Below are 26,312 nucleotides of genomic sequence, written 5' to 3'. Positions count from 1 at the left end.
ATACATCTTCCCTCATGTTCAACTTTGCAATGTACATCCCTTTACACTACTTGTTTGCAGGAGAATGCTGCACATAACAAAACGCAGTGCATGCAGACTGGAAAGGGCCACCAATGCTCTGACCATTAACTTCATGAGAAGAGGACCATGGAGATTCTGGATAGGAAGGTGTGGTTAGAGGTCTCTCCTTAGCCTGCGGCTATTATATTTGATTTTCATTTCTTACATCTTTATTCACTTTCATTCACTCCCCACATGCAGGCAGGCATTGCAGCATTTCACACTGCCACCCTAATGGGCAGTGCTACACCTTATTGCACGCTTTTTGTACAAGCGCTTACAGCACCAGTCAGGTGCATCAATTATATTCTATGTAGCTCCTTTCACTTACTGTGAAATTGGGTCTTTAATGAGCCTGAGATGCTCTTGGATTGCATTATCAAACATATAAGAACATGAAGATAAGAAATAGGAAGAGGAGTAGGCCATAAGGTCCCTCGAGCCTGCTCTGCCATTCAATAAGATCATGGCTGATCTGATCATGGACTCAGCTCCACTTCCCCGCCTGCACTCCATAACCCCTTGTCCCCTTATTGCTCACGAAAATGTCTATTTCTGTCTTAAATTTATTCAATGTCCCAGATTCCACAGCTCTCCGAGGCAGCAAATTCCACAGATTTACAACCCTCAGAGAAGAAATTCCTTCTCATCTCCGTTTTAAATGGGTGACCCCTTAGTTTAAGATCATGCCCTCTAGTTCTAGTCTCCCCCATTAGTGGAAACACCCTCTCTGCATCCATCTTGTCAAGCCCCCTCATAATCTTATACTTTTCGATAAGATCACCTCTCATTCTTCTGAACTCCAATGAGTAGAGGCCCAACCTACTCAACCTTTCCTCATAAATCAACCCCCTCATCCCTGGAATCAACCTTGTGAACCTTTTCTGAACTGCCTCCAAAGCAAGTATATCCTTTCATAAATATGGAAACCAAAACTGCACGCAATATTCCAGGTGTAGCCTCACCAATACCTTGTACAGCTGTAGCAAGACTCCCCTGCTTTTATACTCCATCCCCTTTGCAATAAAGGCCAAGACACACAAAAGGTTACTGCAGAAGATAAAGGTACGCGGAGTCAGAGAAAATGTATTAGCATGGATAGAGAATTGGCTGGCTAACAGAAAGCAGAGTCGGGATAAATGGGTCCTTTTCCGGTTGGAAATCAGTGGTTAGTGGTGTGCCACAGGGATCAGTGCTGGGACCACAACTGTTTACAATATACATAGATGACCGAGAAGAGGAGACAGAGTGTAGTGCAACAAAATTTGCAGATGGCACTAAGATTAGTGGGAAAGCGGGTTGTGTAGAGGACACAGAGAGGCTGCAAGGAGATTTAGATAGGTTAAGCGAATGGGCTAAGGTTTGGCAGATGGAATACAATGTTGGAAAGTGTGAGGTCATCCACCTTGGGAAAAAAAACAGTAAAAGGGAATATTATTTGAATGGGGAGAAATTACAACATGCTGTGGTGCAGAGGGACCTGGGAGTCCTTGTGCATGAATCCCAAAAGGTTAGTTTGCAGGTGCAACAGGTAATCAGGAAGGCAAATGGAATGTTGGCCTTCATTGCGAAAGGGATGGAGTACAAAAGCAGGGAGGTCTTGCTGCAACTGTATAAGGTATTGGTAAGGCCGCACCTGGAGTACTGCGTGCAGTTTTGGTCACCTTACTTAAGGAAGGATATACTAGCTTTGGAAGGGGTACAGAGATGATTCACTAGGCTGATTCCAGAAATGAGGGGGTTACCTTATGATGATAGATTGAGTAGACTGGGTCTTTACTCGTTGGAGTTCAGAAGGATGAGGGGTGATCTTATAGAAACATTTAAAATCATGAAAGGGATAGACAAGATAGAGGCAGAGAGGTTGTTTCCATTGGTGGGGGAGACTAGAACGAGGGGGCACAGCCTCAAAATACGGAGGAGCCAATTTAAAACCGAGTTGAGAAAGAATTTCTTCTCCCAGAGGAATCTGTGGAATTCTCTGCCCAAGGAAGTAGTTGAGGCTAGCTCATTGAATGTTTTCAAGTCAAAGATAGATTTTTAACCAATAAGGGAATTAAGGGTTACGGGGAGAGGGCGGGTAAGTGGAGCTGAGTCCACGACCAGATCAGCCATGATCTTATTGAATGGCGGAGCAAGCTCGAGGGGCTAGATGGCCTACTCCTGATCCTAATTCTTATGTTCTTATGTTCTTATACCATTGGCCTTCCTGATCACTTGCTGTACCTGCATACTATCCTTTTGTGTTTCATGCACAAGAACCCCCAGGTCCTGCTGTACTGCAGCACTTTGCAATCTTTCTCCATTTAAATAATAACTTGCTCTTAGATTTTTTTTCTGCCAAAGTGCATGACTTCACACTTTCCAGAATTACACTCCATCTGCCAAATTTTTGCCCACTCACTTTATCTATGTCCTTTATCAGATTTTCTGTGTCCTCACACATTGCTCTCCCTCTCATCTTTGCATCGTCAGCAATCTTGGTTACGTTACACTCCATCCCTTCTTCCACGTCGTTAATATAGATTGTAATTAGTTGGGGTCCCAGCACTGATCCCTGTGGCACCCCACTAGTTACTGGTTGTCAACCAGAGCATGAACCATTTATCCCGACTCTGTTTTCTGTTGGTTAGCCAATCCTCTATCTAATATATTACCCCCAACTCCGTGAACTTTTTTCTTGTTCAGTAACCTTTTATGTGGCACCTTGTCAAATGCCTTCTGGAAGTCCAAATACACCACATCCACTGGTTCCCCTTTATCCACCCTGTTCATTACATCCTCAAAGAACTCCAGCAAATTTGTCAAACATGACTTCCCATTCATAAATCCATGCTGACTCTGTCTAACCGAATTTTGCTTATCCAAATGTCCTGCTACTGCTTCTTTAATAATGGACTCCAACATTTTCCTAACCACAGATATTAGGCTAACTGGTCTATAGTTTCCTGCTTTTTGTCTGATTTCTTTTTTAAATAGGGCATTACATTTGCAATTTTCCAATCTACTGGGACCTCCCCAGAATCCAGGGCATTTTGGTAAATTACAACCAATGCATCCACAATCCCTGCCGCTACTTCTCTTAAGACCCTAGGATGCAAGCCATCAGGCCCAGGGGATTTATCTGCCTTTCGTCCCATTATCTTACTGAGTACCACCTCCTTAGTGATTGTGATTGTGTTATGTTCCTCCCCCACCTATAGCCCCTTGACTATCCACTGTTGAAATATTGTTACTGTCCTCTACTATAAAGACTGATGAAAATTATTTGTTCAGAGTTTCTGCCATCTCTATGTTCCCCATTACTAGTTCCCCGGTCTCGTCCTCTAAGGGACCAACATTTACTTTAGCCACTCTTTTCCCTTTTATATACCTATAGAGACTCTTGCTATCTGTTTTTATATTTTGTGCTAGTTTACTTTCATATTCTATCTTCCCTTTCTTAATCATTTTTTTAGTTGTTCTTTGCTGGCTTTTAAAAGCTTCCCAGACTTCTGTCCTTCCAGTAGTTGTGGCCGCTTTGTATGCCCTTGTTTTTAATTGTAAGAGGCACTCTGTCGGACTCAGCATTCCACAGTGTATTGAGCCAGCAAACAATGAGCAGCAATGCTATGGGCTCCAAAAACCATGTTATCAACTCCATACTGTGCAGCTGGATCTGATTCTTAGAGGGGTCAACCTCAGTAACACATGCTTTTTGATGTTCCTGAACTCTGCTTGCTATAGTCCTGACTAACTGTGTCTGCTTCCAAACAGAACCCGGGTTACTATGACATAATGGCCTCAGACATATCCGTGTGGCACGTGCCCAACGACATGCCCATAACGAGCTGGAGAGATACAGCAATCCTCCGCTACCATACCCAGACCAAGTTCCTGCATCGTTACAGGGGCAACCTGTTCCAGCTTTACAAGGTGAGTGTCCCAGCATTGTCTTAAAGTGCAGTGCCACATTTGAAAAAGATGTGGAGTTTCCGCTTTGGGTGCAATCGGGAATTTGCCCCGAATCGCACTCAAAATTGTGCTGGTTAGGTTACAGTTCAAGTCTCCGATAATATTCATCTGCACAATCACAAAATTAAAACATAGAAACATAGAAATTTACAGCGCAGAAAGAGGCTATTTCAGCCCATTGTGTCCACGCCGGCCGACAAATAGCCGCACGGCCCTCGGTCAGCAGCCCTCAAGATTACGTATAAACCTATGAACAATGACGGAAAGGCAACGAGCACCCAGCCCAACCAGTCCGCCTCACACAACTGCGACACCCCTTATACTGAAACAGTCTACACTCGAATGTGATCTCCTGGGAGAGGCAAAAACCAGATAAAAACCCAGACCACTTTACATTGAAACATAGAAACATAGAAAAAAGGTGCAGGAGCAGGCCATTTTGCCCTTCGAGCCTGCACCACCATTCAATATGATCATGGCTGAACATGCAACTTCAATACACCACTCCATATCCCATGATCCCTTTAGCCGTAAGGGCCACATCTAACATCCTTTTGAATATATCCAACCAACTGGACTCAACAACTTTCTGTGGTAGAGAATTCCATAGGTTCACAATTCTCTGGGTGAAGAAGTTTCTCCTCATCTCGGACCTAAATGGCTTACCCCTTATCCTTAGACTGTGAACCCTGGTTCTGGACTTCCCCAACATCAGGAACATTCTTCCTGCATCTAACCTGTCCAATCCCGTCAGAATTTTACACGCTTCTATGTGATCTGCTCTCATTCTTCTAAATTCCAGTGAATATAAGCCTAGTCGGTCCAGATTTATGGAGAGAAAATTTGGATAAATTCCTCTCCGACCCATCCAGGTGATCAAAATTAGTCCAGGGGATCATCCTGGCTGTATTCGATTCCCTGCAGTACTTACCATTATATCTGCACCGTCCAATAAAAGGTCATCCAGTCTAATCCCAATTACCAACTCTAGGTCCATCTCTTAAAAGTGGTGAGGGTTTCTGCATTCACCACTTTTTCAGGCAGAGTGTTCCAGATCCCTACAACCCTCAGCGCAAAGAAACCCCCCCACCTCAAATCCCCTCTAAACCTTTCACCAACCACCTTAAAACTATGCCCCCTCGTAATAGACCTCTTCTCCAATGGAAATAGACCCTTACTATCCACTATGTCCAGGCCCGTCAATATTTTGTACACCTCAATGAGGTCTCCTCTCAACCTCCTCTATTCCAATGAGAACAAACCCAGCCTATCCAATCTGTCCTCAAAACTCTATTCCAGGCAGCATCCTAGTAAATCTCCTCTGCACCTTCTCTCGTGCAATCATGTCCTTCCTATAATACGGCGACCAGAACTGCACTCCAGCTGTGGCCTAACCAAAGTATTATACAATTTAAGCATAACCTCCCTGCTCTTATATTCTATACCTCGGCCAATAAAGGCAAGCATTCCGTATGCCTTCTTAACTACCTTATCCACCTGGCCTGCTGCTTTCAGGGATCTGTGGACAAGCACTCCAATGTCCCTTTGTTCATCTACACTATTAAGTGGCCTACCGCTTAATGTGTATACCCTTTCCTTATTAGCCCTCCCAAAGTGCATCACCTCACACTTCTCTGAATTAAATTCCATTTGCCATTGCTCTGCCCACCTGACCAGTAGATTGATATCCTCCTGTAGCCTATGACTTTCCTCTTCATTATTAACCACACAGCCAATTTTAGTGTCGTCCGCAAACTTCTTAATCATACTCCCTATATTCAAATCTAAATCATTGATATATACCACAAAAAGCAAGGGTCCCAGTACTGAACCCTGCGGAACCCCACTAGAAACATCCTTCCAGTCACAAAAACATCCATCAATCATTACCCTTTGTTTCCTACCTCCAAGCCAATTTTGGATCCAACTTGCCACTTTGCCCTGTATCTTTAACCTTCATGACCAGTCTACCATGTGGGACCTTATCAAAAGCCTGGCTAAAGTCCAGATATACTACATCGTATGCACTACCCTCATCGACCCTCATGGTTACCTCCTCAAAAAATTCAATCAGTTTAGTCAAACACGGGTCGAGCATCCTGGGGACTGAGGCTGGGCGAGGCCAAAGAGATCCAGTCCGAACCTGCCCAGTCAAACCTCAACATCCCCCGGGATCTGCTCGACCTGGCTGTAAATGAATGTCAAGAACCCCTGCACGCTGGGTCGGAGGATGGTGGCGGGGAGGGTGAGGAACCCCAATTTCCGTCCCGGACGGTGGCGCCAGGGGACTTGGAGGATCTGGAAATGTTTTTCGGCCTGGTTTCTCAGTGCTTCCCGGTGCCTGGGATGGAAGGGGTCCCCCCGTCCGCTGTCACTTCCCGACCTGGCATCCCAGGAGGAGCCCATGGAGAACTCCTCTGCCAACGATCCTGGGGTGGGATTGCGACAGAGGTAGGGCTGCATGGTATGCATAGGGTCGAAGGACTGGCCGCTGGTGGTGACCTGCCGGAGGAGGATGGGTACTCGGTGGTAGGCGCGGGAGAGGATTTAGAGTCCATTGCCAGTGAGGCGATGGATCTCCTCGTGCCCGCTGCCGAATCCCACCGCATTCCTGCCAAGAAACTCCGGGACTTTTTGGCGGAATGCCAGGGTCGCCGCAAAGCTGGCCCTGGATAAATGAGCCGGCGCTGCTCATCAGGTCCATCCGCACCGTCGTCAAAACCATGGGCGCGGACAGAACCTTAGCAAAAAAAGGTAATCTTGAGCTGCGCCGGCTCAAAACGTTCCTCACTGGGTTGCTGAGGGAGTGGAGGTCAGCACACGACTCCGCTCCCTCCTCACAGAAGGTTAGTAGAGGTTGCACTGTGCTCTTGTCATGAAGATAACCATAGCAGGCCTCAACACCAACGGCGGCAGAGAGGCACGCCGTAGATTTAACAATTTTTCGCTCCTATGGGAGGGGAAATATGCGGTGTGCTTCCTGCAAGAAACCCACACCATTCCAGGAGACGAGGCTACGTGGCTCCTGGAATGGCAAGGAGAGGTCCGCATGAGCCACCTCACTGCCACTTGTTGTGGGGTGGCCATCTTGCTGACCCTACATTTTCAGCCGGAGATCTTGGTGATCAGGCCGCTTGCTCCATGTCATGGTTCGCCTGCGGGACGGCTGCTCCATTTAGTGAACGTGTACGCCCCCCAGCCCGGCCCGCAGCAAGTGCGCTTCTTCGAAGACGTTTCCACTCTTCTAGGCTCCATCGACGTCAGCGACTGCATTGTCCTCGGCAGGATGGGGGGTGGGGGGATTTTAACTGCACCCTCGGGGCGAGAGACCACTCCGGTGCCCCACAGAGCATGTTAGCGATGGAGAAATTGAGGGAGCTGGTCGGGTCCTTCGACTTGGTGAACGCCTGGCGAAATCTCCATCGCGACTCGAGCGCCTTCACTTGGGTGAGGCCTGGAAGAGGATATGTCCAGAATCGACTGTCTGTACATATCCCGAGTGTACATATTCTGCATTCCAGCGGCTTTCATGTGGCTGGCGCCGTGCTCGGACCACCACCTGGTGTGGGAGGAGCTTGCTTCGCTCCGCGTGGGTGGGGTCCGTGTACTGGCATTTTACCAAACTGCTGCTGGAGGACGAGCGGTTCCAGGATTCGTTCCATCGTTTCTGGGCTGACTGGAGAAGGAAGCAGGGGGGCTTCCTCTCCTTGAGGCTATGTTGGGACATGGGCAAGGCTCACCTCTGTCTCTTCTGTCAAGAGTACGCGAAGAGGTCTATCAAGAGGCGCGAGGCCAGGGTGGGGCGTCTGGAAAAAGAAGTGCTTGACCTAGAGTCCCATCTCGGTCAAGTTATCAAGGACCCGGCCCTGTGGACGGTGTCCGAAGTGAAGAAGGGTACGCTGAAGGACCTGCAGCTTGTCGGGTCCCGAGGCGCGTTCGTGAGGTTGCGGATGCAGTTCCTCTGGGACCTGTACCACAGCTCCCCATTCTTCTTCTCACTGGAAAAGAGACAGGAGGTCCCTAAGCAGCTCTTGGCGCTGCTGGCCGACGACGGATCTCTGGTCTCGGATCTGGAGGGCAACAGTAACAGGGCCCACGACTATTACGGGGCTCTGTTCTCTCCTGATCCGTCCAGTGAGGAAGCGCGTAGAGTTTTGTGGGAGGACTTGCCGAAGGTCGGCCCGGAGGGCGCCGAAAATCTGGACGCTCCGCTAAGCGTGGCAGAGCTGACTGGTGCCCTCGACCAGCTCTCGAGGGGAAAGTCCCCGGGGCGGGACGGGTCGACCGTGGAATTCCACAGGGCATTCTGGGCAACTACGCTTGGGTCCTGGGGGAAAGTCTGGCGACCGGAGAGATGCCCCTCTCTTGGCGCAGGGTAGTCATCATCCTGCTGCCTAACAAGGGTGATCTCTGCCTACTTAAGAACTGATGCCAGGTCTCTTTCCTCAGCACGGATTATAAAATTTTTGTCAATGTTATGTCTGCTCGCCTTGGCTCCGTGCTGGACCACATGATCTACCCTGACCAGGCCTACACAGTCCCGGGCCGGACAATCCACAACAACATCCTTCTGGGGTCCACCATTCCCAGAGGGCTGTTCTGTCGGGTCGCCTTCCTTTCCCTAGATCAGGTGAAGGCGTTTGACGGTGGATCACGAGTATCTTTTCGGGACTCTGCGCGCTTTTGGATTCGGGACGCATTTCGGTGCTCGGATCCGACTTTTGTACGCTGCCGTGGAGTGTCTGATTAAGATTAATGGGTCTTTGATGGCGCCCCTTTTCTTTGGGAGAGGGATGCGCCAGGGATGCCCCGTGTCCCGTCAGTTACATGCCATATGCGTGGAGCCTTTCCTGCGCCTCTTGCAGAAGAAGTTGACGGGACTGGCTCTGCAAGGGCCAGGTGTGGAGGTCGTCCTCTCGGCTTACGCTGATGACGTGTTCCTCATGGTCGAGGATCCCGTTGACCTGTGGAGGATGCGTGAGTGCCAGACGATTTACTCGGCTGCATCCTCCACCAGGATCAACTGGGAGAAATGTTCCGGACTCCTGGTGGGTCAGTGGCGAGTGGACTCACTGCCGGAGGAGCTCAGGCCTTTTGCCTGGAGCATGACCCATCTCCTTTATCTGGGAGTCGACCTTAGCCCTGACGAGGAAGCCTGGCCGGCGAGCTGGCAAGAGTTGGAGGCTAAAGTCGTCATTTGCCTAGGGCGCCTACAGGACTGCTGCGAGTGCTGTCCTGCAGGGGTCGAGCGCCAGTCATAAACCAGCTGGTGGCCGCTATGTTGTGCTACCAGTTGGTCACTTTGGCCCCTCCTCCTGCGTTGGTTGCCAAGATACAAAAGAAGCTGGTCGACTTGTTCTGGAACAACAGGAAGCACTGGGTCTCTGCTGCAGTTCAGGGTCTCTTGCTTAGGGAGGGCGGTTCGGCGTTGGTGTGCGTGAGCATCCAGGCTGCGACTTTCTGTCTTCAGACCCTGCAGAGATACCTGTACGTCGAGCACCCTCCCAGGTGGTGTGCGCTGGCGAAGTATTTCATCCGCTAGCAGTACTGCCTTAATTATGACACGCATCTCCTGTTTGTGAGCCTGGTGGAGCGTCAGGACTGCCATGCGGGGGCTGCCTGTCTTTTACCAGGAACTTATCAGGGTGTGGAACAAAATCACCACCAAGCGCGTTTCTCCCCCGTTTGGAGTGGCGGCTGTCCTTCGGGAGCTGCTGCTCAGGAATCCGTACCTCCACGACCGCGGTTTTAGGTGGCAGGCGGACGAGAGGGCTGTGGCTGGCGAGGGGACCAGGGTCAGGGACCTGCTCGATGGCGGAGGAATGGGCTGTATGGAGCCAGAGGAGATGGCACGGCGCCTATCCTGGGCTGACATCCGGTGCACGGCCAATGCCATCGAGTCGCTAAAAACAGCACTGGGCCCTGACTCCGTTAGGTGTGTCGAGGATGTTCAAGCACATGGGGCGATTCCGTCCGAACTGACCCCCGTCCGGACGGAATTCCCCATCGGCGGCAGGCCCAGAAACCTCCCTCGGGAGCTGGTGCCTCACAACTTGAGCCTCCTCCGGGAAATCCCCTCCGTGCCTTTCAGTTCTGTGTGGAGGGGATTCCTGTACGGGCTGCTCTTGCACACTCTCCACTTTGCCATCCTCGGCTGCCATCCGGACACACTATGGCACACCATCTTGCCATCCAGAGGAGGTGGGGCCCTCAATAGAGTGCTCTCTACGCGGGAGTCCTCCCTTTATTTATTGGGGACTTGGCCTGGAGGGTTTTACATGGAGCAGCCCCGTACAATCGGTTTTTAAATCGGTTCACGGACTCCCAGGCCGTAATTTCTGCAGTCTGGCGGAGTCCGTGTTCCATGCTTATGTTGAGTGTATGAGGTTGCAGCCCCTCTTCCATTACTTGAATGGGCTGCTCCTCAAATTCCGGTTGCACTTTAGTCCCACGCTCCTGTGCGGAGGGGAGCGTGCAACTCGGAAGGCCACCTCGTGGGATTGCTCCTGGGCATGGCCAAGGTGGCCATCAACCGGTCCAGGCAGCGGGTGGTCGAGGGACTTGTTCAGCCCGACTGCCTGCCTCTCTTCCGCGGTTACATCCGGGCTAGGGTGTCCCTGGAGATGGAGCACGGGTGTCCACCGGTACACTCGCTGCCTTCCGCGAGAGGTGGGCGCCGGAGGGACTGGAGTGCACCATCACCCCCAACAACCAAATATTAATTTGATTTAAGTCACTGTCCAAAGTTTAATTTGTTTAACGTGTCAGTTTTAGTGCCCCCCTTTAATCAGGGGGCACGTGATTTACAGATCAACTTGATTTGCAGATCAACTAAAAATAGTTGTAGGGTTGCGTCACGTGATGTCCACAAGATTCAATAAAACCCCAGTCAGTTCAGTCTAGGTCAGCCATGATGAGGCATGCACTTGTGAGCCTAGTGGATGAATTGATAAAGTGCAGTATGATTGTTAAACCTTGGTTATGAATTCTTAAGCAAAGAACCCATGAAGCAAATACATTACAGTCGGCAAACATGGCAGGCACAGCAAGCAACCACAGACAATAATGGGATACATAATCAGTTACTCTGTTTCTGGAAGAGTTGACTGAGGTATAAATGTTGGCTGGGATGCTGGGAGAACTACCCTGCTTTTCTTTGAATAGAGCCACGGGATCCTCTACATCCTCCAGGACTGGCAAAAAAGGCTTTGGTTTAACATCTTATCCAAATGGTGCCCCTCCAACAATGCAACATGCCCTCAGTACTGCACTGAAGTAGCAGCCTGGATCATGCAGTCAAGTCCCTGCAGTAAAGCTTGAATCTACAATATTCTGACTGAGAGACGAGAATATTACCACTGGGCCAGGCTGATAATCTGGAATTGTGTTGGCAGGGGTCCAGTAGAGCAGGTGGTGAGCTTTTCATGGAAGAGATGAGTTTGAAAAGCGTTGGGTCGGAAGATGTTGGGGGTTAGGGAGGGGAAAGGAACTGCAAAGTTAGGAGGAGGACTGGGAGAAGTGGCCGCAGGGAGAGGAGAGGGCATGGGGGGACGAGACGGCCAAGTGGATGGTCTTTCAATGTGTGGACAATATGTTCTATTTCAGCGTTACCCTGTAGAATACAACAAAGGGAATTGCCCAGGTGATAACGGACCTTTCATTCCCATCACCTATGACTTCGGAGATGGGCAGAAGATACGCAATTTTTATGGGCCTTCTATTAGAGGTAAGTGCAATATGCAGGGGTTTAAGTGAATTACTCTATTTTAATATTCAAGTTTCAAGAGCATTGCCTTCTGAAACAAAAACATAGATTTTTGGTCGGTGGAATCAGTCCATTTGCCATGGAGAAGTCAGGCAAGGGCCATGAAACTGCTCACTGATCTGTAGTAGGTATTGCAAAGCAGCTCTTGAATGGGCAGAGGCTGTATCTAAAAGAAAGGACTTGCATTTATATTGCATTTCTGCATCTTTAGAATATCCTAAAGTATTTCACAGCTGATAATTCAAACTTTTTTAAATACTGTTTTGTCGGCAAAAACAGCAGCTAAGTTGAACACAGCAAAGTCCCACATACAGCAAGGAAGTTATGCTGAACCTTCATAAATCACTGGTCAGGCCACAACTGGAATAATGTGGTCAATTCTGGGCACCGCACTTTAGGAAGGATGTCAAGGCCTTAGAGAGGGTGCAGAGGAGGTTTACTAGAATGGTACCTGGGCTGAAACACTTCAGTTAAGTGGAGAGACTAGAGAAATTGGGGTTGTTCTCCGTAGAGCAGAGAAGGTTAAGGGGAGATTTGATAGCAGTGTTCAAACTCATGAAGTGTTTTAAATAAGGAGAAACTGTTTCCAGCAACAGAAGGGTCGGTAACCAGAGGGCACAGATTGAAGATAATTGGCAAAAGAATCAGAGGCGATATGAAGACTTTATTTTATACGCAGTGAGTTGTGATGTCCTGGAATGCACTGCCTGAAAGGGTGGAGGAAGCAGATTCAATAATAATCTTCAAAATGGAATTGGATAAATATTGGAAGGTGAACATTTGCTGGCCAATGGGGAAAGAGCAGGGGGTGGGACTAATTGGAGAGCTCTTTCAAAGAGCCAGCGTAAGTGCGATGGGGCGATTAGCCTCCTGTATCATTCTATGATTCTAAACAATGACTAAGGGATAAATCCTGGTCAGGACACCAAGGGGGAGAAATTGACTAACCCCCGAAAACATGCCTGGGGATTTCAGTGTGTGATTAACCCGCGCCTGTTCAATGCGTTGCAGGCAGCATAGTAAGTTGGTGCCTGATGCTCTTTTACATGATCTCTGCATGCAACCAGCACTAACCCCACTGTTCATTGGCTGCACGTATCAGCAGGGGCTCGATATCCCGCATGGCCAGTGCTCATTAAAGGCAGCCTGCACCTCTTAAAGGGGAGGTGCATTGTGGCTGCAAGAAGTGGTGGGAATTTTTTTAAAAGACAATCTGGGCTGTGATACTTGAGCAATGGCTAAACATGTGAGAGAGCGAGCACAAAGGTTTTCAGAAAATTCACTGGAGACCTTGGTAGATGTGGTGGAAAGAAGGAGAGATCTCCTATATCTGCAGGGGGCAGCAGGTCACAGACATGTGCTCAGGAGGCAGTGGAAACAAGTAGTGTCAGAGGTCAATGCCAGGAGAGTAGCTCCAAGAACATAATGTAGTGCAGGCAGAAGTTTAACAATCTCATACAAGTTATCAAGGTGACTGAGTTCATCTTCAAATGGCATATCCCAACAACTGCACCACGAACTGCATCAACTGCTCAATTCACTATACCCCTATCGCTCATCTCTCTATCAAACAGCATTCAACCCTAAAATCGAGATGCTTTACCTCATCCTCACACAATTAGCACTGTTGCAAGTCTCGCACCCAGAACTCACACACACTGGCAGCTGGTCAACCATGTTTTAACCTCTATTGAAGAGACAGTGCTGGCCATTATGGGAAGGAGCATCACTGAGGCCGTGGCCACTGGAGGGATTAATGATGAGGGTATATAGAAACATAGATAATAGGTGCAGGAGTAGGCCATTCGGCCCTTCGAGCCTGCACCACCATTCAATAAGATCATGGCTGATCATTCACCTCAGTACCCCTTTTCTGCTTTCTCTCCATACCCCTTGATCCCTTTAGCCATAAGGGCCATATCTAACTCCCTCTTGAATATATCCAATGAACTAGCATGAACAACTCTCTGCGGTAGGGAATTTCACAGGTTAACAACTCTTTGAGTGAAGAAGTTTCTTCTCATCTCAGTCCTAAATGGCTGATCCCTTATCCTTAGACTGTGTCCCCTGATTCTGGACTTCTCCAACATCGGGAACATTCTTCCTGCATCTAACCTGTCCAGTCCTGTCAGAATTTTATATGTTTCTATGAGATTCCCTCTCATCCTTCTAAACTCCAGTGAATACAAGCCCAGTCGATCCAGTCTCTCCTCATATGTCAGTCCTGCCATCCCGAGAATCAGTCTGGTAGACCTTCGCTACAGTCCCTCAATAGCAAGAACTTCCTTCCTCAGATTAGGAGACCAAAATTGAACACAATATTCCAGGTGAGGCCTTACCAAGACCCTGTACAACTGCAGGAAGACCTCCCTGCTGCTATATTCAAATCCCCTAGCTATGAAGGCCAACATACCATTTGCCGCCTTCACCGCCTGCTGTACCTGCATGCCAATTTTCAATGACTGATGTACCATGACACCCCGGTCTCGTTGCACCTCCCCTTTTCCTAATCTGCCACCATTCAGATAATAATCTGCCTTCGTGTTTTTGTCATCCAAGTGGATAACCATGCATTTGCCCACTCACCTAACCTGTCCAAGTCACCCTGCAGCCTCTTAGCATCCTCCTCACAGCTCTCACCGCCACCCAGCATAACCACTCATCTGCAAACTTGGAGATATTACACTCAATTCCTTCATCTAAATCATTAATGTATATTGTAAATAGCTGGGGTCCCAGCACTGAGCCCTGTGGCATCCCACTAGTCACTGCCTGCCATTCTGAAAAGGACTCATTTATCCCGACTCTCTGCTTTCTGTCTGCCAAACAGTTCTCTATCCACATCAGTACATTACCCCCAATACTATGTGCTTTAATTTTGCACACCAATCTCTTGTGTGGGACCTTGTCAAAAGCCTTTTCAAAGTCCAAATACACCACATCCACTGGTTCTCCCTTGTCCACTCTACTAGTTACATCCTCAAAAAATTCCAGAAGATTTGTCAAGCATGATTTCCCTTTCATAAATCCATGCTGACTTGGACCGATCCTGTCACTGTTTTCCAAATGCTCTGCTATTTCATCTAATATAATTGATTCCAACATTTTCCCCACTACTGATGTCAGGCTAACCGGTCTATAATTACCCGTTTTCTCTCTCCCTCCTTTTTTTAAATAGTGGTGTTATATTAGCTATCCTCCAGTCCATAGGAACTGATCCAGAGTCGATAACTGTTGGAAAATGATCACCAATACATCTACTATTTCTTGGGCCACTTCCTTAAGTACTCTGGGATGAAGACGATCAGGCCCCGGGGATTTATTGGCCTTCAATCCCATCAATTTCCCTAACACAATTTCCTGCCTAATAAGGATTTCCTCCAGTTGCTCCTTCTCACTAGACCCTCGGTCCCCTAGTATTTCCGGAAGATTATTTGTGTCTCCCTTCGTGAAGACAGAACTAAAGTATTTATTTAACTGGTCTACCATTTCTTTGTTCCCCATTATAAATTCACCTGAATCTGACTGCAAGGGACCTACGATTGTCTTCACTAATCTTTTTATCTTCACATATCTATAGAAGCTTTTGCAGTCAGTTTTTATGTTCCCTGCAAGCTTCCTCTCATACTCTATTTTTCCCCTCCTAATTAAACTTTGTCCTCCTCTGCTGAATTCTACATTTCTCCAAGTCCTCAGGTTTGCTGCTTTTTCTGGCCAATTTATATGCCTCTTCCTTGAATTTAACACTATCCTTAATATCCCTTGTTAGCCACGGTTGAGCCACCTTCCCCATTTTATTTTTACTCCAGACAGGGATGTATAATTGTTGAAGTTCATCCATGTGATCTTTAAATGTTTGCTATTGCCTATCCACTGTCAACCCTTTAAGTATCATTTGCCAGTCTATTCTAACCTATTCACGTCTCATAGCATCGAAGTTACCTTTCCTTAAGTTCAGGGCCCTAGTCTCTGAATTAACTGTGTCACTCTCCATCTTAATAAAGAATTCTACCATATTATGGTTACTCTTCCCCAAGGGCCTTGCACAACAAGATTGCTAATTAGTCCTTTCTCATTACACATCACTCAGTGTAGGATGGCCAGCCCTCTAGTTGATTCCTCGACATATTGGTCTCGAAAACCATCCCTAATATGCTCCAGGAAATCCTCCTCCATCGTATTGCTACCAGTTTGGTTATCCCAATCTATATGCAGACTAAAGTCGCCCATGATAACTGCTGTACCTTTATTGCACACATCCCTAATTTCTTGTTTGATGCTGTCCCCAAGCTCACTACTACTGTTTGGTGGTCTGTTCACAACTTCCACTAGCATTTTCTGCCCTTTGGTATTCCGCAGCTCCACCCATTCAGATTCCACATCATCCAAGTTAATGTCCTTCCTTACTATTGCGTTAATTTCCTCTTTAGCCAGCAATGCCACCCCACCTCCTTTTCCTTTCTGTCTATCCTTCCTGAATGTTGAATACCCCTGGATGTTGAGTTCCCAGCCTTGGTCACCCTGGAGCCATGTCTCCATGATGTCTACCTTTTCCCCTTACAATAGAATCCCCTACGACTATAGCTCTCCAACTCTTTTTCCTGCCCTCCTGTGCAGCAGAGTCACCCATGGTGCCATGAACTTGGCTGCTGCTGCCCTCCCCTGATGAGTCATCCCCCCCAACAGTACCCAAAGCGGTGTATCTGTTTCGGAGGGGGATGACCGCAGAGGACCCCTGCACTACCTTCCTTCCACTGCTCCCTGTTGGTCACCCATTCCCTATCTGTCTGTGTAACCTTTACCTGCAGTATGACCAACTCACTAAACGTGCTATTCATGGTATCCTCAGCATCGCGGATGCTCCAGAGTGAATCCACCCGCAGCTCCAGTGCCTCAACGTGGTCTGTCAGGCGCTGAAGCAGGATACACTTCCCATACATATCGTCGTCAGAGACACTGGAAGCGTCCCTAAGTTCCCATATAGCACAGGAGGAGCATGACACGTGTCCGAGCTCTCCTGCCATGACTTAACGTTTAGATTAATTTAATTTGGCAACAACAATGATAAAGATTACCTACTGATAAAGGAAAAGAAAGAGAAAAACGACTCACCAATCACTTACCCCCTTGGCTGTGACGTCACCCTTCGATTTCTTTCTATTTCTTTTTTGAGCTCTCCCTGCACCAGCTAGCTCCTCCAAACTCCCGCTGCTCCTCCAAACTCCCGTGCCGCCTCCCAACTGCTGGGCCTTTTATAGGCCACTCCTCTGAACTCCCGCCGCTCCTCCGAGCTCCCGCGCAACCTCCCGACTGTTGGGTCTTTTATAGGCCGCTCCTCCGAACTCAATCTTCCTTCTCTCATCCCACTTCACCCTCATCCCACAATCTCTTCTGATTCACAAGCTGCAGAGAGTGTAAGCACGCACTTCTTACTTTCTCCTCTCCCACCAAACCCTTGGAGCTTTAGTAATCAGTGGAGGAAGAGGAAAAAGACAGTGAAGATGAAGACACACCATTACTCAATCTTGCACTTCCAGCCACCAGCTCAGAGACTGACACTGCGCGTATTTCAGAGGCTCGGTTTGAGGAGGGACTCTGCATGCAATGAGAAACCGAGCTTCAGTACACAGGAGCAGGGGGAAAGGATAGCGCAGGTTACAGCTCACCAAAGGGCGAGGTCGCACACTAGTTCTGCTGCAGAGGACTCGGATCAGGACATCGATGGGCCAGGCTACAGAAAAAGGCTGATGGGTGTACAGAACCAGGCGCCTGCACTCAATGTCAATGGAGTATGGAGGAGTCCAGCATCAACTTGGCACAGAGCTTTGCGCAGACCTTGCCAACACAGAGCAGGTGGTCAGCTCTGTCAGCACATCTGTAGAACCCTCCATGATGCGGTGTCTGCTGGCCGATGTCACAGCTTCCATTGCAGCACAAACAGCTTCAATCGAAATGTCTGAAAGCAGCAGGGGAAGCTCAAACTGCTGCCTTGCAAACTCAGTCTGCTGCTATCGTGGCTCTGGATACCACTGTTCAAAGGGGCTTTCAGGGCAAAGTGAAGACATCTCGAACATTGGTCGTTACTGAAGCTGGGGTAAGGTAATTGCTCATTTAAAAACTCTCTGTGCATACAGTTTCCTGCGGATAAACCTTCTCCCCCTTCTCCCTCTTTCAGCAGCTTGAACTGCTCTGCTTGGCCTCTCGTCATTCTCCCAGTCATGTTCAATTACAAGAGGAAGGCCTACAAGGCCACACACGGCTGGCAGCAACTTGTTCAGCACAAGCTTTTAAATGAACAAAAAAGTGCCAGCACTAGCCAGACCACTCCTTGTAGACTACTGAAACTTTCAGCAAATGTAGGAAAGCTCCAACAACGTGTAAATTGTACCAGCATTCAGAAGAAATAATCCAGCAACTAACCTGTAAGTAGTTCATGATTCCATTAAATAGCACTGGTGGGGGCCCTTCGTGCCGATTACTGTTGTGTTCAGCAGTGTCAGGTTAAGACAAGGTCTAGGCTGGAACATGGTATTCATAAATTGCAGTGTTGGCATAAAATTAGCATTGCATAGTGATTGACATTATAATTTGCCTGCTCTGCAAGTTAGCGACGGATGTTAGGTGCACACTCGCATACCCTTTTACCAAGCTGCTGTCCAGTGCACTACCCATCTGAAAGTCACATACCGACAAAACAATGGGTGTTACAGAGCCCAATTTCCCCCCCAGGATTCTAAACAGTGACCATGACAGTGTTGACTAAGGGATAAATCATGGCAATGGCCCCAGAACTCCACTGCACTTCTTCAAAAAGTGCCACAGGATGTTTTACATCCACCTGAGGAGGTACACCTTGATGATGAACTGTTCAAATGAAATCGGTGCCATTTCCTGCTCTCTCCCTGAACTAGGAAATGTCATTCACTTTGCATCCAATTTCCACCCTTCCCTCACCTTCACATTGTCCATCTCCGACACTTCCCTTCCCTTCCTCGACTTCTCTGAATCCATTTCTGGGATAGGCTATCGACCAGTATCCACTATAGGCCCACTGACTCCCACAGCTACCTGGACGACACTTCCTCCCACCCCACATCCTGTAAGGACTCCATTCCAATCTCCCAGTTTCTCCATCTCAGTCGCATCTGCTCTGACGATGCCACCTTTCACACTAATGCCTCTGACATGTCTTCCTTTTTCCTCAACCGAGGATTCCCCTCCACCATGGTTAACATGGCCCTCAACCATGTTCGTTCTATTTCCCACACCTCTGCTCTCACCCTTTCCCCTCCCTCTCAGAACCACGACGAGGTTCCTCTTGTCATCAGAACATCAGAAATAGGAGCAGCAGTAGGCCACCTGGCCCCTCGAGCCTGCTCCACCATTTAATAACACCATGGCTGATCTGATCATGGACTCAGTTCCACTTCCCTGCCCGCTCCCCATAACCCTTTATTCCCTTATCGCTTAAAAATCTGTCTATCTCCACCTTAAATATATTCCATGACCCAGCCTCCACAGCTCTCTGGGGCAGAGAATTCCACAGATTTACAACCCTCTGAGAGAAGAAATTCCTCCAACAGTTTTAAATGGGTGGCCCTTTATTCTAAGACTATGGCCCTCGTTCTAGTTTCCACTATGAGTGGAAATATCCTCACTGCATCCACGTTGACGAGCCCCCTCATCTTATACATTTTGATAACATCATCTCTCATTCTTCTGAACTCTAATGAGTATAGGCACAACCTACTCAACCTATCTTCATAAGTCAACCTCTTCATCTCCGGAATCAACCGAGTGAACCTTCGCTGAACTGCCTCCAATGCAATGTCTTCAACTTTCACCCTATCAGCCTTCACGTTCAACGGATCATTCACTGTCATTTCCGCCACCTTCAGTGTGATCCCACCACCAATCACATCTACCCTTCCCCTCCTCTCTCAGCGTTCCGAAAGGACAGCTCCCTCCGCGACACACTGGTCGATTCTGCAGTCACCCTCATCAGCCCCTCCCCTTCCCACGGCACCTTCCCGTACAAGCGCAGGAGATGCAACACCTGCCCTTTTACCTCCTCCCTTCCCACTATCCAGGGCCCCAAATACTACTTCCAGGTGAAACAATGATTTACTTGTACTTCTCTCAATTTAGTATCCTGTATTCACTGCTCACGATGAGGTCTCCTCTACTTTGGGGAGAACAAACGTAGATTGGGTGACTGCTTTGCAGAGCACCTCCGTTCAGTCTATAAGTGTGACCCTGAGCTTCCAGTCGCCTGTCACTTTAATTCCCCACTCCACTCCCACTGCGACATCTCCGTCCTCGGCCTCCGACACTGATCCACTGAAGCTCAACGTGAGCTCGAGGAACAGCATCTCATCTTTCATTTAGGCAATTTATAGCCTTCCCAACTCAACATAGAGTTCAACAATTTCAGATAACCTGTGCCAATTTTTGGCTCCCATCCAACCACCCCTCCCCTCAATCTTATGTGTTTATTTTCTCTTTCTCTCCAATGGCAGCTGGTTAATTATTCTATCATTCACACCCTATCTAGACTAATCCTTTTCTAACTTCTGCCAATACCAGTTGAATTTGACTCATCATCCCTTTTGTCTCTAATCTCTCCTGAGCTCCACCTTATCACAGACCTTCCCTGTTGTTCTTTCTTCCTCACCCCCTTTCAGTGCTCCTCAGGATCTGTTCTTTTCGAACATTCGTCAGTTCTGACAAAGGATCAACGATCTGAAACGTTAACTCTGTTTCTCTCTCCACAGATGCTGCCTGAACTGCTGAGTAATTTGCTTTTGTTTTGATGTCCAAGGTGGCCTTGACAAATGGAGCTTTGAACTCTCCTCTAGTTTATGTCTGTTCACTTCTATTAGATGCCATAGACTTCTGCAAGCCTACCTGGGCGGGTCCGGTGCGGGCGGTGTCCGTGGTGGGTCATGACCCCACTGCTGACTCCATCCCACTGTTGAAAATGAACTAGCCTTAATAGGTCCTATTAAGCCCAATGAGATGGAGCGGGTCTGGTGATGTCACTCACGATGCATTTTCAGCCGCGATCTTTAAAGTGACCCCGGCCACATTCCATTTGAAGTGTAATCTAACATCGTGCTGTCAGTGCACTACAGCATTGGACTGCTGCAAACACCGACAATGACTGCACAGAGGCAGAGGGCTGACCCAGGTTCTCCCATGTCTCCTTTAAGATGCTTATGGAGGGAGGCAGAGCATGCAGGGAGCTCCTCTTCCCTTCAGATGGGTGGAAGACACCTCCCCAGGAGACAAGGCAGCCTGGTTGCAGATTGCAGATGATGTCACAAGCAGTGATGTGGTCAGGAGGACCTGGGTGCAGTGCTGCAAACGTTTCAATTATCTCATTAAATCAGGAAACCTCTCATCACATCCCCATCACTCTGCCTTCCGAGTCCTACTCCTGAACATCCTTACTCACACCATACCTTGCACCTCCACGCATCCATCTCTCTCTATCTTCATTATCACATCCCTATCTCACTAGCCACCCCTCACACTTACCCCCACCCTAGTGCAATCATACCAACTAACAACACATAAAGGTAGCCACTTGTGTGTTTTACCCAATGTTTATGTAAAGTTTCTGTTAATATGTCAAAAATAAAGGGGGCAAAATTGCCCCACGCCCCTCAATGGAGGCAGAGTGCTATCGGAGGCGCCCCTCATCCATGGAGGGGCATTGCTGGGGCAGTAGGGCGGTACTGAGTCTAGGGCCGTGCTGAGGAGCCCCGCCGGCAACATCAGCGAAGGACCAAGGTGGGACAGTATAGACGGCATCCATGTTGATGAAGTAGATGGCAGGTGAAGTACAGATGACAGAAACATTCTGTCAAATGGTGAGAGAGTTATTTCAATGAGGTGACACTGGATGGAGACTTTGCTGGAAACACTTGCAGCCTGCAGAATCTCTGCTGGAAATGGACTAAACAACAGCTTCTGCTGAGGAAAGTGCTCATCTGTCAGGTGGGAGCTTTTACTGTACATTGCACGTGTCACGTAATCAGCTGGAGCAATGGCCACGAAACTCGCACCCCAGGTTGTTAGACGTGGTTCCCGAGCTGCGTGAATCCCGTGGCCATGTCGGGAAAGTGAAACAAGGCTCTAAGTATCTGTAAATTAAAATGGAGCTGTGTTTAACCTGACCTGTCCCTATAAGAGCACTGCTCCCTGAGTGGAAATGGTTTAATAGGCACATCCTGGACTCAAATGCAACTGTTTGAAAGCCACAGTTATCAAGGTCAAAAAACAGCAGAGAATGATTGGATGTTGTCCTTTTTTTTTCTACTTGTGATTCTTTGAAGTGTGAGTTCTGAAGCATGGCAGGTGTGTGCTGGATGTCTAACCTGTTTATATATAAATCATTATGTGTTCTGATATGTGTTTACAGGACAATTTGAACCTGGCTTTGTGCAATTCAGGGTGTTCAACACTGAAAAGGCAGCTCTCGCCATGTGTTCTGGAATGAAAACCAAAGGATGCAATCCAGAATATGTAAGTAAAGGTACTGCATTAGAGAGGGATGATAGAGGAGTGAATAGATGTAACTAGGGATGAGCCAATAGAAAATAGGAAAAGTCAGTGGACGCAGGGTGGGGGCATCACAGCTGAGGCTGATCCACACACAGATGTTCCAGCAGGAGTCACTAGACAGTGACCAGGAGACAACCCAGGCTAATTTTCCCCTCTCTAACCTAACACTGCCCCAACTGAGATCAACTAACATTGGGGGAATTGAGCCTGGGGCTTTCTTGATCTGCACAGTTCAGGGTTTGCCTCAATACTGCAGTGACTGGTGCCTTTGCCCACTGGGCCATCTCTGTACCTGACAGTTAAAATATTTCAAATTATTTATTTGTAGTTCTGTATCGGAGGCGGAGGATATTTTCCTCTGGAAAGCCCGAGGCAGTGTGGAGATTTTGCAGCATTTGACTGGAATGGGTACGGCACGGGAATTTATGACAGTGCAACAACAACGATCACAGAAGCAGCTGTGCTGATCTTTTACCGTTAACACAATCCACATCTTCACGGATCTCTCTTCCTAGTACACTGAATGATTGAAGGCAACTGTACAGCATTTAGCATTTAAACATTAAGAAATTGGATTTGATGTGGTCCTCCGCTCTATTCTGCATTCAGGAATGAGCATAATCCCACAATTGATTGAAGGGGCCAATTGTACAATATTTAGTGCTTGGTGCGGGGGAGAAATCATTAATCACTGATCACGCCAGGGATTTCTGTCAATCATCTTGTACTCAATGCGGAAGTGACTCTTCACTAGATTTCTGATTGTCTCTCAATAAACTGGAATTGTAAATGCTGCCATGTTTCTGTCAGATTGTGTCAGCAGTTTACTGTACCATTCACATTCTAATATTTAGTGACTCGGCACAAAAAGTCTTCTTAGGAATGCTGGAGATTTCAGGAGATGGACTTTGGTGACAGATACCTATCAAAGCTAAACTGCCTGCTACCCTAACCCTAACCCTAAATAAGGACAGACAGAAGAGATTGCTGCCCAGATCTCAGTTTAGAAGGACACTTCCTTTCAATGTTGAAAAGCCTGAGTTTCTCCATCTTCCCTCAGGCCTCAGGCCTCTGATCTTTAAGCTTTTCTCTGAACTGCTTCCAGAGTTTCAATGGCCCGGAATTTGCGCTCAGCAGCGAAGCAAAGGTGTTCTCCGCTGGCCCCGAAGTACATTTCGCACAAGGATCTCATCATCCTGTGTCGAGAAATTTGAACCTTCAATTCAAACCAACGAAAGTTCACGGGGATTCCCTTGTGCGAACTGCTGTGATGTCAACAAGCTGTCTAAGCAGCCAGTCAAAAGGCAGAATTCTCACAGCCAGCAGACAAGGAAGTGAGTAAACTCTTAAAATTCTACCTTTTAAAAAATGTTACAGAGAGCAAGACAAAGATTGGGGTTTGCACATGGGGAAAAGGCAAACCTGAAATAACGATGCACAAAATTAAAAAATATATTTTATTAAAGTTTCTCAAACATTTTAATTGTTATTAAAATGGACAAACTTCACTCTGTAAAAAATTAAAATGAGTTTTCCAGGACCTTAACATTGGTTCAGCAGTAATAACGCTGGCAAAATCCCAGTTACACCTAATCCCTTTAGCTCCAACATTTAGTGCGGAATTTAACCGTGTAATTACTGCGGAAGAGCTGAAGTTTTCATCAGTTTCCCTGATTTGGGTGATTATACAGATTGCTGGCTTTGTCGGGGTGGGGGCCTGTTTCAGAGCTGTCAATGACAGACCGCAACTTCACGATTTCCACCTGTGCCTGTGCCAAATCCCAAAGCTGCGGTGAGTTTCAATGGTGGAATGATGGCGAATGCTGCAGTTCACATCATCCCGGCCGCAACATCTGGGCCAATATCTACCCTGTACCTTAGTGCCCAGAACTTGACAAAGCAGAGTTGTTTTCATGTGAGACTTCATTTTTCATATAAATTGGGAAGAGCAGAGTTGCACAAGCCAGAATGGTAGTGAATTTCTTCAGTGCATTAAAGATAGTGTTCTGGAGCAATATGTTCTAAAACCATAAGAGGGCAGGCTAGACCAGATTTAGTAATGAGTAACAAGCCAGACTTAGTTAATAAAAAGAAAGAAAATATTGCATTTCTATAGCACCTTTCACGGCCACTGGACATCTCAAAGTGCTTTACAGCCAATGAGGTATTTTTGGAATGTAGTCGCTATTCTAATGTAGGAAACGCAGCAGTCAATTTGCACACGGCAAGCTCCCACAAACTGCAATGTGATAATGACCATATAATCTGTTTTTATGATGTTGATTGAGGGATAAATATTAGCCAGGACACCAGGGATAACTCCCCTGCTCTTCTTCGAAATAGTGTCATGGGATCTTTTACATCCCATTACTGAGAGAGCTGACGGGGCCTTCACCTTCACCTCCTCGCTCCACAGCGCCTGGCCGAGGAGCTCCTCAGGCGGTGCCTCATTGGGGGAGGGGGATGAAGGCAGATGCGGTGGTTGCACGGGTACAGGAGCGGGTGGTGCCGAGGGGGCAATATTCTCTGATGCAGAAGCAGGATCTTGGTCATTGCTCTCATCTGTCGTTCGCAGTGGTGGTGCTGAACCTAGGGGTGGAGTGCCGCGCTTGTGGACCACTGGGAGGCCTGTGCCAGAGCAGTGTTCCTGGCTATTGCATCCAGGGCCTCCGCCATCCACGGAATTGACTCAGTCATGGTGGCCAGCTGTTGGGCTATGCCCCCGAATGTTTCGCTGAGCTGGTCACCAATATCTACAGTCCTCCTGGACAACTGTACCATCTCTCCGCTGTCATGTGGTGCTCATAGAACAGACCTGCAGCGGGGTCGGCGCCATCCTGGGGACAAATGGGGTGCCCTGTGGCGAGGTGCTTGGGGCCAGTACCTCCATAGTGATGGTGGGAATGACCGGAGGACCACTAGATGGCCTTGGGTGGAATGGCTTCTGGAGCCTGACGATGCAGGTTCCTCGAAGTCCACGCTCTCATCCGTGGAGAACAGACCCAGCGGATTGACAGGCGAGAATCGGAGCTCCTCAGCACCAGATGTAGGATTGTCCAGAGAGTCAGGCCCCACGTCCCCACCTTCTGGCCTCTGTGGTCTTGCCTGCGACAAGCTGCTGGCTGAGCTGCTAAACACAAATGAGGTTATTAGAGGAGAACGAGGTGCTAGGGTCACAAGGTGAGTCCAGCGCTACACACAGCATATGCACGTCAAAAGCAACACTGCTCTCAAAATCATCGCAGACATCATATTTCATGACCATCAACACATTTGCATTGCAATGATTTTCATCAGATCATTATTTCTATGACAATTTTAGAAAACATCTATCATATATGATTGTTTGGATAAGAGTGGGTGTGGCATCTATTGACTATACATCACTTCAGGGTCTGCAGATGCGCCCATGGCTGTCCGGGGGTGCTTCCGCACGAGTGCGAGCACCGTTTCCTTCATCTCAGTGATGTCGTTGGGGACTGGTGGCCCCCCCCACCCGTTCTCCTCTGCACAGACCTCATCATTGATAGCTTCTTCTGTAAAAGGTGACAGGACGGCATGGCATGAGATCATTGTGTGATACCATTACTAGGTACTGTCACAGAGACTGATACAACACATAACCAACAGATGTAATCATGATCATTATGAAAATTATAATTCTTTACCTAAAGACGTACGCCATGATCGCAGGCTTTTACCTTCCCGGTGAAAGTGAAAGACTTCACATCTGCTGATAGTCACTCATGACTGTTACAAATCAAATTATATAAATACATAAATACATGTAAATCAATGTAATACTCACTCTTGTGGATCCCACAAGGTCGTTGCATCGTTCGCGGCATTGTTTGCCCTCACGAACCTCGTTGGTCGCCGACGAAACCACCTCTGCTATCTCGCTCCATATCCTCTGGTAGGCCTTTGATGTGGGCTTCCCACGCCCTCCCTGTGTCAAATCACC

The 26,312-nt window shown here is 47.9% G+C and overlaps 1 protein-coding gene across 1 annotated transcript in view; it reads left to right on the top strand.

Moving 5' to 3' along the window:
- LOC139262721 (intelectin-1b-like) overlaps positions 1–22,935 on the top strand; it is a 49,609-nt gene extending 26,674 nt beyond the window's left edge. The window contains exons 4-7 of the mRNA XM_070877871.1: positions 3,817–3,975; positions 11,620–11,740; positions 22,206–22,309; positions 22,677–22,935. Coding sequence (XP_070733972.1) covers positions 3,817–3,975; positions 11,620–11,740; positions 22,206–22,309; positions 22,677–22,829 — 537 coding nt within the window. The 3' untranslated portion in view covers positions 22,830–22,935. The remainder of the gene's footprint in view (positions 1–3,816; positions 3,976–11,619; positions 11,741–22,205; positions 22,310–22,676) is intronic.
- Positions 22,936–26,312: the final 3,377 nt, after the last annotated feature.

Source organism: Pristiophorus japonicus, chromosome 4, assembly GCF_044704955.1.
Source record: "Pristiophorus japonicus isolate sPriJap1 chromosome 4, sPriJap1.hap1, whole genome shotgun sequence".
Classification (NCBI taxonomy): Eukaryota; Metazoa; Chordata; class Chondrichthyes; family Pristiophoridae; genus Pristiophorus; species Pristiophorus japonicus.
This window is presented reverse-complemented; position numbering and strand designations above follow the sequence as displayed.